The sequence below is a fragment of the Pochonia chlamydosporia genome, chromosome 2 (genome assembly GCF_001653235.2).
Source record: "Pochonia chlamydosporia 170 chromosome 2, whole genome shotgun sequence".
Lineage (NCBI taxonomy): Eukaryota > Fungi > Ascomycota > Sordariomycetes > Hypocreales > Clavicipitaceae > Pochonia > Pochonia chlamydosporia.
This window is the reverse complement of record NC_035791.1, coordinates 5,453,267-5,465,817: the sequence shown is the minus strand read 5'-3', so window position 1 is coordinate 5,465,817 and position 12,551 is coordinate 5,453,267. Positions and strand designations below refer to the sequence as shown.

The 12,551-nt window shown below is 51.1% G+C and overlaps 4 protein-coding genes across 4 annotated transcripts; 2 read left to right on the top strand and 2 right to left on the bottom strand.

The window, feature by feature from the left end:
- Positions 1 to 159: 159 nt before the first annotated feature.
- Positions 160 to 1,129, bottom strand: VFPPC_03694 (oxidoreductase, short-chain dehydrogenase/reductase family; the record flags this gene model as incomplete). Its single annotated transcript, XM_018283166.1, has 3 exons — positions 160 to 228; positions 277 to 629; positions 679 to 1,129. 3 exons carry the CDS (start codon positions 1,127 to 1,129, stop codon positions 160 to 162), a joined length of 873 nt encoding a protein of 290 aa, XP_018147923.1.
- Positions 1,130 to 3,629: 2,500 nt separating this feature from the next.
- VFPPC_03693 (Zn(2)Cys(6) transcription factor protein) lies at positions 3,630 to 5,871 on the top strand (the record flags this gene model as incomplete). Its single annotated transcript, XM_018283165.1, has 3 exons — positions 3,630 to 4,152; positions 4,207 to 5,715; positions 5,762 to 5,871. The coding sequence occupies 3 exons, from the start codon at positions 3,630 to 3,632 to the stop codon at positions 5,869 to 5,871; spliced, it is 2,142 nt and encodes a 713-aa protein (XP_018147922.1).
- Positions 5,872 to 6,147: 276 nt separating this feature from the next.
- VFPPC_13511 (exocyst complex component Sec5) lies at positions 6,148 to 9,361 on the bottom strand (the record flags this gene model as incomplete). Its single annotated transcript, XM_018291286.1, has 3 exons — positions 6,148 to 6,840; positions 6,893 to 8,988; positions 9,049 to 9,361. The coding sequence occupies 3 exons, from the start codon at positions 9,359 to 9,361 to the stop codon at positions 6,148 to 6,150; spliced, it is 3,102 nt and encodes a 1,033-aa protein (XP_018147921.1).
- Positions 9,362 to 10,354: 993 nt separating this feature from the next.
- VFPPC_03692 (isocitrate dehydrogenase subunit 2, mitochondrial precursor) lies at positions 10,355 to 11,916 on the top strand (the record flags this gene model as incomplete). The annotated part of the gene is made up of 5 exons (XM_018283164.1): positions 10,355 to 10,438; positions 10,499 to 10,558; positions 10,753 to 10,839; positions 10,931 to 11,053; positions 11,125 to 11,916. 5 exons carry the CDS (start codon positions 10,355 to 10,357, stop codon positions 11,914 to 11,916), a joined length of 1,146 nt encoding a protein of 381 aa, XP_018147920.1.
- Positions 11,917 to 12,551: the final 635 nt, after the last annotated feature.

Here is a 12,551-nt window from a genome sequence, read left to right as displayed (position 1 = left end):
AGGAAATGAAGATGTGCTTCCATATCAAGTGCAGACAGGTTAGGGATAGGGGTCTACAGTCAGAATATCTTGAGAGTTGTGCAACCTTAATGTCTCAGGGCTATATCTACATAATAACCCAAATTAGGCATTCCTAACCAACTTGCGACCACACCTTGTCTATTTGTCCTTGGCGCTCTCAACTGCCTTCAACTCCACCAGCCCTTGGTCCTGAGTAACCATTTTATCCTACATCAACGTTAGCAAGGAAACTACAAGCTAATACCAGCGACATACCAAAATCCACGCAGGTCCCCAATGCGATAACACACGGATAATCGTGCTGTAATGCCCAATCCACGCCAAGCCTCCTCGTCCATCCTCAATAATATACGGCAACAAACTCTCAACCACATCATGAACCGGCCCTCCTTGCGGCCCAGCACTCCCGTTTGCCCAATTGGTAATCGTATCTAAGATCGGAAAATAGCGCGACGTAGGTTGTATATCTGGGATCGGCTCGTTCGTTTTAAACTGAGTGGCCACCGTGCCAAGCATGACCGTCACCACAGACACACCAAACGGCGCAAGTTCATGGCGCAGAATTTCCGAGTATCGCGTCAAGGCTGCCTTTGAAGCAGAGTACGTGCCTATGCGCAGACTTAGCTATACTCTAGCCCTGTTTGTTCGGGAACTCACTCTGCCAGGGGGTATTAACCACAGCCCCGACGCTACTAATGTTGACGATTCTGCCCTTTTTAGGAATAATCATAGGTGAGAGATGTTGTATTAAGCGCAGAGTGCCCCAGACATTTGTGTCGAATAGCCTCCGTGCCTCGTCGATGTCCATGTCCTGGATGGGCATTGTGTACGCCCTTGCGGCGCTGTTGATGAGGACATCTATGCCTGTGAGGCCATTACGCTCATTTACTTCTTTTACAGTCTTGACTGCTTCGGCTATTGAGTCGGGTGATGATATATCTAGTTTGAGGACTGCGACGTTGGCGAGGCTTGCAAGCGAGGTCGGTATCTTTGAGAGATTGCGGGCTGTGACGTAGACGAAATGCTGTTGTTTGGCGAGCTCTATTGCGATAGATGCACCGAGAGAGTCGGCTGAGCAGCCGGTGATGAATATTGTTTTCTTGGACATTGTCAATTGATGTTGTGCTAGCTGGTGTTGACTTTGGGGCATCAATCGAAGATCAGTACCACGAGGCAGCGAAGGTGGGACAGACTGGATACTTCATATAGTTATTAGCCACGCTTTATGTTACTGTACAGCATTACCGCGCAAGTAACTCATTTAACTATCCTCTTAAACCGAGCAATTGCGTTGGCTGTATTATTGGTGGGCATCTTGAGATCTTAGACTTACCCAGATAGGAAACAAACGCCGCATCGCGCATGGCTTAGTGTACGTACAGCTTCTAAAGATACAACCAGAATGAGCTAATGGTGGCGTTCTGTAATTAAGACTCTGGTTCATACAGGTTGAACTATTCTATTTTGTTCACTTTGTTTGTTCCTTGAGTGTCGCCGGTGTTGGGCACTCTCCACGGGTGTCTCGGGAGCATGTGACTGAATGCAGAGCCTTGCATACTTAACAAACTTTTAACACTCATTTATAGTAGTTGACAAAGCACTACGTATGCACGCCATCTCACAAGTTCAACCATTGTAGCGAGAATACTGACACTGTTCGACTTACGTTGTTGTACGTGGTTACCCTAGACCAATGTAGCCTTCTACAAAAATAGCCATCGATTGATCTTATAACACTAAAACACCGCGTACATTGTCTAATTGCGTTAGCATGAATTTAATACTTGCCTCTGTATACTGATTCCAGGAAATGCATTCCACGCTGGACAGCAGACACAGAGGATGGGTTGTGAGCTCATTCACCGGAGCATTGAACCTAAGCCGAGACTGACACGAAACCACAAACGCCATGGGCAAGCTCGAAGATAGAAGAGGACAGCAGCAGCATAACAGTAGATGTTGATAATTTCTCTTCTCGCTGTGTGGCCTTCTCCCGGTGTTCATCACTTAAACAACAATGACGAAAGATGACCGTAGGAACTGCCAGGTAAGCTTCACTTGCAGGTTTGGCCAATGAAGTAAACGGCCGAGCCGCCTTCGCATAAGAAAGAAGCCTCAACCCAGCATGGTTGATGCACAAATATACTTTTATTAAGCAAAGGCAGGCCTGTTGGCCCTTTCGTAAAGGTGTTTCGTGATAAAGGACCTTGGCTTGTAAATTGGATGCCAGTATCTTGCGAGACAATATATATTGCAGACAACAACATCTCCATTGCAATTGGCTAGAAGATAGAACACGTAAGCCAGCGCTCTTTTATTACTTTCTTTTACGACCATCTCCCTCCCGTCTTGGTTGCTTTTCCCATGCGTGGCTGCCTTGTACTAGCTGTAGTGTTACCTCAACTCTGGTCTGAACTTACAAAAGCCCCCGCTTCTTGTTAAGGTGATTCAGCTCCTAAACCCATCAGGTCGGAATCTCGAAAAGCAAAAATAAACAGCCTAATAACGGACTGTGTATATAGAGCAGTCTACACCCTCCAACACTCTCAACATTTTTGCAATCTTCTCGCGTTAAATGAACGGAATATTTCTTCGCATCTGTACCATGTCTTATCAAGCACTTTTTCATTCTGGCGACCTTAAGCGGCATGGTTTTGGGCGACAAAGGCTGCATCAACCTCAGAGAAGATGCTCCAGACGATAAACTCGGTATATGCCTAGAGCAGGGCAGTGTCTTCCAATGTTGCGTTGCTGACTACCAATATGGAGCTCGACATTGCGTCAATCGTAAGTGAAGTCTTTCACCGGAAGAAGTCCCCTGAATCATCTGCCTTTCTGACTGCCATCAAACAGCTCAAGACGTTTCGTCCGTTGCCGCACTCAAGAAGGATTGCGAGAAGATCGACAAGAGACTTCATTGCTGTCGCGAGGCGAAGTTTGGGCGGTATCATCGCATAATGTGCAGCATTCCTACGAATCTCAATACTGAGTTGTGAGGGACTTGACTAGTATCACAATATGGGCATGGCAGCTAGATTGAGATGAATATAAAATGTGACTTCGCTATGTGCAATTCCTGGTTTGCTCATGTGTCTTGGCGCTGGAGTTCTCTTGGTTATGGTTTGCAAGTTGACTGCCTCAATGTTATCCATCCTTGTCTTCAGTTTCGCATCTTACAAAGTTCCTCATCCCAACTTAGCTTATGTATATGTAGGCAGGCACCGAAAGAATCGTCGTAGGTCGTGGTCCCTCCTTGCCTTCTCATCTCATGGTTGTGGTTGTTATTCTTGAAAGATGATGGACCCACTTCCCGAACCAAACTCAAACCCAACTCGCCTTCCAGCCACCATCAGACCCGGAAAATTGTGGGTCCGACAAAATGCAGGCGGTGTGAAAAACTTTGTCGGTCAACAAAGGCAGAATCCGTCCCGCCATGCTCCCATCACAATATCCCACCAGCCTGATCTCGTTGAAATACCAGCCAATCGACCCGTTTCAGCTGAAATCTACTCTATACTCCGGCTTTAAAGTACGGGAGAAGGCGGTTACGCCGTTCAAATTGCATCCCAGCTGCGTGTGGCGGTGTGGAACGCACCCGACAACCCGCAATGGGACGCAGGCCGAACCCTCTGATACTCGAATACTTCGAGCGTGGCCCCAAGCTGAACGACAACAGCAATCGATACCCCCATACGTGCAAGCAATGCGGAGAGAACTTCCCCAAGGGCCGTATCGACAGTTTGACGACGCATATTACCAAAAGATGTCCCGCCATCTCTGACTCGGAACGTATGCGAGCCTGCCTTGAACTTCATGGCATCACACAGGCGAGAACGGCGGCCGAACGACATCAACAAGTGCAGGCGGCTCAGGCAGCAGCTCAGGCAAATGGCCAGCAAGTTTCCCCTGGCTCTCTGCCCCAAGGTTGGAGTGCCCTCGAGACGCTGGCAGAGGCGTCTCGCCAGGTTGACCTGAACGAGAACAGCCGTGGAACCAAAACTGCAGCGGCCCAGGCACAAGCAAATGGCGCCCAGCAGAACGGGGAGCGATTCGAGCTACAAGAGCAGTATACTCTCGACAACCCCCCCGCCAGCTATGAGACAGCCCGAGCGCAGGCAAATGGGAAGAAAGGTGAGCCTCCGGAGTCTTGCCACAGACACGCACCAGAATGCTAATGAGGAACAGGTTCAGCCGCTTTCCAAACACCTCCACCGACCGCAACAGAACTATCCCCCGAAGAAAGACTACAGGCTCTCCTACCAGCCAGCGAAGCATCCCCCGATGCGGCTAATATTTCCGTCGCCGTTGCCGCTGCGGCCCGCCTAAACCCGTCGTTCCTCGATCCTCAGCTCGTCAATGGCGATGCCACACCCACATCTCCATCTGTTGCGGATAGCTCCGCGGCAATAACCGAAAGTACGCCCGTCACGACTGTAGATACCGCTGCCACACAGCCTTGGGGAGAAATGACCTACTTGACAGCCGCCTCACCCCCCATTCTCCCTGAGAATCCTCCTCTGGCTCCTCTTCCCTTGAACCGTGGTGGTGTTCGGATGGATACAAGCGCGGGTGTGCTCAATGGTCGATCCCGACATTTCAGATCCAAGTTCACCCCTGCCAGGCGCCAAGAAGTTAAAGAGGTTCGCAAATTGGGAGCCTGCATTCGATGCCGTATTCTTCGCAAGATCTGCAGCAAAGGCACGCCCTGCGACACGTGCCGCAAGGTTCTCTCGCCGCGTGTTTGGATGACTGGATGCGTTCGCTCAAGGCTACACGAGCAGCTGGACCTATACTCTGCCGGAGTGCAAGTCGTCTTGTCCCAAAATCGCATCAACCTGCTTAAAGAGCAACTGAAGCTCGTAAACAATGGTGCCGTTGTTGAAGTGTCCCATTTCGCAGAAACCGACAAGAACATAGTTCTATCTGCCGCCGCTGCCATACTTGAACCTCTCCAAGAACAAGGTGTCACTCCTGAAGGCCAAGAAGCAATCCACCAAGTCATCATGATTGACCAAGATAAAGATGACGTCCCCGGCAAAGTGGAAAGCTACATGCGGGATGTGCTCGACCTCTTTATTGAACGCGAACCATCTAGATTCATGTGCATTACCCTCGAAACAGCCAAACAACAACTCGCCGAGAAAGACGACGAACTTCTCAAAAAGGCACTCGAACTATGGGGCCTCGTCGAAAGCATCGACCGAGAACGCCAATGGAGTATTATTGAAAAGCCCAGCGCCGACTCTGAGCACGGCCGTCCAATCAAAGAGGCAGAAAATGAAAGCGACGCCGACATCTACACCATGATGTGCATGCAGCTCAATGCCGCAGCGGAGCGAAAAGCAAACAGCACGTCCAAAGCGCTCCTCAACCTCATGGACAGACAACTCGCCGACAGCAAGACCAAAGTTGGCTTCAACATCTATCTCACATCCCTCATCTTTCTCAACTGCGTCGAAAAATCAACATGGGCATTCAAAGCATGGGAACAGGACCACCTCCGTCCAGGCTGGCCACTCGAGCGCGACCCCAGCGTCTTCACCCAACAGGGCGGCAATCTAGCAGGCCTGATTAAAATGCTGCTCGGTATACGAAAGGCACTACCACAAACATGTCGAGACACAGATGGAAAACTAGCAACACAGGACCAAGATCCCATCATTGTAAAGTACTTCCAAAGCTTGGACATGGAATGTAAGTCACACCATCTCCCATATTACCCAAATTCTAACCAGTGTAGATGACACGATTGAAGCCCGTCAGCGGGGCTCGCAATTCTCCCCTGCGGACTCGCGATCCCTAGAATTAATGTTTTGCTCGCACCTTCTTCTTCCGAATGCGACTGGCTGATGTGCTGTGGGGGATACTTATGCGTAACGGATAATGAATGGATGGACTAGATACCTCTGGCGTTTGGTGAAATTACGGAATAAGTGGTAGATAAAATTGTGCGCGAGCTTGTTTCGGTGTAGATAGCGGCTAAGCCATGTATCTACCATAATTGTACAACACACCACTGTGACATTGCAATGCCTCGAAACTACCACAATTGTACAATATACTACTATGACACTGGGTGTGAAAGATCTTGGATGACAGGAATCAAACGCTACATTTATTCGTACTCTAACTAGATGCGGCTGGATCAACCTTGGGGGCCGATCTCTTTTGCTTTTTAAAACACGCAAATTCATTCTTACTCGCCTCCCGTAACTTCTTGAGAACGCTCCTCATCTCTGGCAACTCGCTCTGCAACCTAGCACGAGCGTCGTTGTCTGTACGTCCGTCTAATTCCTGGTATATCTGGCTCTGTAGCTCCGACGCCCTATCAGTGGTATACTGACTTAGAGTTTGGGCGACGAATTCCACGTCTAGAGTAGCTTGCATGAGCGCCTCGAGGGAGTACCGCGGTCGTTTGCGGAACGCATCAAGCAGCTGGAGGGATGTTTGTTCAAGCAAGAACGACAGAACCTGAGGCGTGAGTGAGGGTGCGGTGGTTGATACCTGGGAATGAACGAGGACCAGAGCGAGGAGAGCTTCGTAGACGTAGGGCTTTGCGCTGGTGGGACGGGTATTTGGCTGGGGGGCCCAGTCGGTGAGAGCGAGGCCAGGGGATATGATGGCGTGGAGCTTCTCGATGGATTGCTTGGTGTAGGATTGGAAGAGGCGGGCGTCAATTTGGCCGAGGACGTCGCGGATGGTTTTGGATTCGTCGGTGAGTTTGACGGAGAAGGCGTTCTCGAATTGGGAGTTGAGGTTGGGGACGACTTGGGAACGGAGGGCTTGGAGGTTGCTCAGGGTGAGGAGCATGCGGATGTTCTGTTGAGTGGTTAGCAGACGGATGGTGAGGTGTAGTTTTGTTTCGACTTACTCGATCGCCAGCGTCGAGTGTGCTCTTGCAGGTGACGGAGGTGGGGACGTGTGCTAATGAAATATCCTGAGAGTTTGTCCATTCGTCCTCATTCTTCTTGAGGGAACGTTCTGCATTTTCAACCATCCCACTCAGCGCCTTATACAGCGTGGTGACGTATTGACTGCGAACCATTTGCAGCAGTTTCGTAGGCGGCGGGAGGACGATATTTTCCGCGCCAGGCTTCTCCATCGCTTCAGGAATGTAGAGAATCTTCTGCATGCCTGACAGAAGTGCGCCTTCAAACGCAGCGAAGGTGGTGGGCATCCGTGTGACATCGCCCAAGTCAGCTGGCCGCTGCCAATCCTCGACGTATTTTATGTTCTCGGCATCCCGATTCCAGGCGGCACAGAGGGCAGTGACGCATCGCTCTCGGGATGTGCCCACAAGAGCTTTGAGCTGTTCGACGACGCGGCCGTCACCAGAGGAGACAGGGCTGAAGCTGGCCATTTCAGAGGCTCCGGATCCGACAAGCGCAAGCATTTTTGACAGGTATTCTACGCCGCTGATGGAATTGGACCACGGCGGCCAGAAAGCAAGCTTCTCCCATGACTCGCCCCTTTTCGGAGACGGAGGCGGTGGGTTGTTGGAGTCAAAGTTGAATCTGGGGTCGCGAAGCGCTGTGGGCGTGAGTGAGCCTCCGATGCCGCCTGCTGAAGCTGGCGAATTTGGAGAAAGTGGGAGAGGTGAGAATAGCAGCGAGATGTCTTCGGGAGGTGCATCAACGAAGAAGGCGTGGACATGGTCCCGCAGGATGTCAACCAATTCGACCATGCCCTTTTCCAGGTCGCTCACAGCTTGTGTCGATAGCTGATGATGTTCTCTAGATTCGCCATTGTATCCCAAGGGTAGAGTACGCTGTGTTTTGCCGTCAATAAATCCTTGAGCGGTTTGCCAAAACTCGACCAATTCTCCCAGTATACCCTGCGAGGAAATGAGGCTCGTCAAGAAAGCAAGCATTTTGTCCCATAATTCCATGACGTCTGTAGAGTCCGTGGATGAAATTTTGCCGTCGATAGGTTGACGCCCCAGGGTTCGGAGGTATGATGCCAAGATGTGAGGCTCTGGCTTCTCGCTGTTAGCGAGTCTGCGCCGCAGCACTTCAATTTCAATCTTGGACCGATCTGCCGAGGCTTGCATTTTGCTCTTCAAGTGATCATACTTGCTCAGGAGCCACACCCAGATGGGGTTATCCTCGACGCCAAGTTCAAGTAACAATGAAATCAGCTCCATATGCTGGTCCTGTGGTCTACCACCCGTGCCTTCTGCTCTTGACGTGTGCAGCGAAACTAGCTTCTTCCACATATCCTTCTTGAACGTCTGTATTTGTTGATCGACATCGTTCCACATGCGGCCAGCAAGGACCAGTTTGTACAGCTGCTTGTCACTTGGCGATTGTCCGTTGAGTTCTCTTGAGAGTTGCTTGGCCTCGTCTGCAAATTTCCTGGCTCGGTTATAGCTCTCGACGAGTGTCTCGTAATCCTTGCGTTTGACGCTGTCTGCAACAGTGGCACTCAACTCAACATAATCCTTAAACTCGTTCAAATTGGTCGACACGTTTCGTAAATGTTTCTCCTTTTCGCGACCGCCCAGCGCTGGGCCCCAAACATCTTCAGCCTTGGCTGACACGTCTAACAATGGGGCCTTGATACCCATGACTCCGTATTCGCTTTCTTTGACTAGAGCGTTCTTCTTGCGGCTGTCAGACATAGGCAGAGCAAGCGGATTGTTGAGACCGATTTGAGCGCCACCGGCGCTGCTACGGCCAAAGCTCGTACGACTAGTATGGCGCGAATGGCGGCCGGATTGTCGCTGCTGGACGGGGTCGATACCACGATACTTCATTTCCTTGTAGACATTGTCAATGGTAGCCTTGGCTTTGACGAAGCGCTCAAAGTTGCTTTCAACAAGAACCTTGAGTGATGCTGATTTCTGATCAATGGATTGCGACAGAACATCGAGGCCTTGGAGTAATGTCCTCGTGTCTGCAGTTGAGTGCATTTGTGAAAGAAACAGGGCAGGGGAGAAGGTTGTTGAAGACAACAAGAATCGATTTCCTGTTACGTCCGTTAGCAGAAGTCACCTTCAATGGCCGGTGAATAGTTATGGGCACATACGCAGTCGCGCATCATCTTGCACAGGCAAGCCCAGCTGCTCCAACGATCGGACAACACTGTCCGAGGTACCCAAGGGATCAACTTCGTCCTTTTGGACCAGGCTGCTCAGAGAGCCTTGTCCACTTTCTCCAAATATGCTCCTTCGCCCACCAAATGCCGATTCGAGAGCTTCATAGCGAGACTTCCGTCGACCCTTCTTGGATTCCTGCTCGTCGGCGGACTCCTCACCAGCGTCCTTTTCTGCAGGCCATTCTACAGGATACGGGTTGGGAAGCTGGTAGAATTCGAGTACTTTTCGATCGTAGTCGGCCATGCTGGGCAAACAGAAGGGGTGAAGCACTATTTGTAGGGCTGCATGCTATGAATAGAGTATGCGACCTCGGTATGAAGTTGTCAGGAGGGGGTCAGTCAGTCGTCGTGCCAATGCCGTGGGAATGACCCAGAGATTTCGCGCTCGGTACGGGAATTGAGGTCGTGAATCATGTGCTGACTTGGTAATGTTTTGGTTGTATTGGTGATTGCATCGGATAATAAAGCAGAGCAGCGTGAACGCATCTGATGCCACACAGGTGGTCTTGGAGGTGCTCGGCTGTGAGCTTCAAGCACGAGTCCCACCCGTTGACACTTGAGCTCTATGGAGCTGATAGTTCACCAGCCACAGAAGGCTATGGCTCCAAGGGAATGCGCCACATCTGGTCAACGGGTACCTGTGGCCTTCACAGCCTCGTGCAGCTCACCTTGAGCGGCCACCCTCGGCTCGGTGTGCTATCACGCATTTCCGACGGCTCCGAGCCGCTGGACCGACCGGAGGAGCCTGCTCAGCGAGAAAAAAAAGTGAAAATGTGGAGCGCCGCCACACATTCCGCCGCCGAGATGTGGCTGATATGTCCGCTGCTGGACACTGGCCAGGCCTACGATTTGCCAGTCTGGCTTCATGGGTCGGGCCTTGGGTCTGTTTTTGGCGCAGAGGAGCCGCCGAGCATGGCATGTTACATCCATGTCCAAGATGTAGGTGAAAGAAATAGGCGTCAGAGGCTTGATTTTGCGTGTATGCAGCTCTCCGTAGAGCCGTAGCTTGACAGAGCAAGAAAAAAAAAAGTCACTCCGTCGGTCACAGCCAAAATCTCGCACGCAAGCCACACTTGGTTCCGTTGCGTATCAACGGCTTCCCGAATTTGTCCACACCTCCCAAAACTTTCGACACCTTGATCTTTCTTTGTTCCCTCCATATCCGCTCTTGCCCCAGCGTCGCTTCATTGCCTGTGTTTTCTCTTGGGACCATATTTGCTCAATTTATCACATCAAGATGCTGGCCATCCGAGCTATCTCTCGCCCTGCCGTTTCCAGGCAATGCCTGCGCGCCGCTCCCCGCGCTTCCTGGGCTGTTGCTGTACGGACATCCCGAAGCTTTGCTGCTCCAAGTTTTTCTTGCTAACGATTGATCGCGCAGCGTTGCTACTCGACTGGTGGTGACCGTGTTGCCAAGTATGAGGGAACTAAGGATGCTCAAGTACGTTTTTATGCGTTGTTTTAGTTTTACGTTGCTTATCGCTGGGTCAATTGGTTGCGCGGCTTTGATCGCTGGATCTCGACGTGGTGCGTCTAGGATTGACGACGTCGACCTGGCGTGATCGCTTGATCCAGCCAAACTATCGCAACATAAAGCAAGCGGATGAGCACCTGTGCTAACAATCTTTTTTGCAGGGCAACTACCTGGTCAGCTTGATCGAGGGTGACGGTATTGGGCCCGAGATTGCCGTCTCCGTCAAGGATATCTTTGCCGCCGCCAAGGTTAGCAATAATCGTATCCTTCTCCTTAGGACGCGCATATCGCGCGATGACTACGAATTACTCTTTGCTAACATGCAGACGCAATCACCAGACCCCCATTGCCTGGGAATCTTGCGACGTCACTCCCATCCTCAAGGACGGCAAGACTGCTATCCCCGATGCTGCCATTGAGAACATCAAGAAGAACAAGATTGCCCTGAAGGGCCCTCTGGCTGTAAGTACAACATCTTTGCTCTTTCTGGCCAATTGAATGCTGTGGTATCGACTGAAACTGACAATCTGCAGACCCCCGTTGGCAAGGGCCACGTCTCTCTTAACCTCACCCTCCGCCGAACCTTCAACCTCTTCGCCAACTTGCGACCCTGCCGCTCCGTCGCCGGTTTCAAGACTCCCTACGACAATGTCGACACCGTCCTGATCCGAGAGAACACCGAGGGTGAATACTCTGGCATTGAGCACGTTGTTGTCGACGGTGTCGTCCAGAGCATCAAGCTCATTACCCGCGAGGCTTCCGAGCGTGTCCTGCGATTCGCTTTCCAGCACGCCCAGTCTATCGGCCGCACCAAGGTCCGCGTCGTCCACAAGGCCACCATCATGAAGATGTCTGACGGTCTCTTCCTCAACGTCGGCAAGGAGGTCGCCAAGGACTTCCCTGGCATTGAGTTCGACGCCGAGCTTCTCGACAACACCTGCCTCAAGATGGTCACCGACCCTCTACCCTACAACGACAAGGTCCTTGTCATGCCCAACTTGTACGGTGACATTTTGTCCGACATGTGCGCTGGTCTGATCGGTGGTTTGGGTCTTACTCCTTCTGGCAACATTGGTGACGAGTGCTCCATCTTCGAGGCTGTCCACGGTTCCGCTCCTGACATCGCTGGTAAGGGCCTGGCCAACCCTACAGCCCTGTTGCTCAGCTCCATCATGATGTTGCGTCACATGGGTCTCACCGAGTACGCTGCTCGCATCGAGAAGGCCATTTTCGACACTCTTGCCGAGGGTAAGGCCCTGACTGGCGACTTGGGTGGCAAGGCCAAGACTCACGAGTACGCCGCCGCCATTATTGAGAAGCTGTAAAGGACCGATTCTCACGCCCTCCCCGAAACCTTGTCACCAAAATTATACAACTAGATACCTATTACCCCGACATGACATTATAGCATGGCCATGAATGGAGACGAAATGCTCTGTTCGTGTGCTCACATCCACCAACCGATATTAACCGACACCCACGCTGCTACGTTTTGAGAAAAGTCAGAGTAGTGTTTACATGTAGAGTGTACTAAGAAGAGCCGAGCATCATACGGCGACGGCGCTATGAATTGAATTTCTTTGTGTTAGAATCGTCTCTATATGAGTGACATGTGGCTTTTCAGATTTCGGAGGCCGGCTTACTTAGCTTGAAGCGCCTTGTGGCCTGCACTAACCTGACCATCAAAACTTTGTTCACGATACTCGTAATGCTCTAACTAGAATGAACAAAGTATCGTTTATTGACGCCCAGCCAAACTTAATGAAACAGAAAGTAGAGTTGTTTGATTGAACTCCGACACAGCTACCCCTCAACTTCACATCTGTATCTAATGATTGAGCTAAAATCATGGTTCCATTGTCCGATCAAATGACAATGGCGTTGGCCAAGCTACGGACAACGAAAATCCGCCGCTGAAATTACTGCTCTTAAGCTACCCAGCCATTGAGCACCCCAGCTC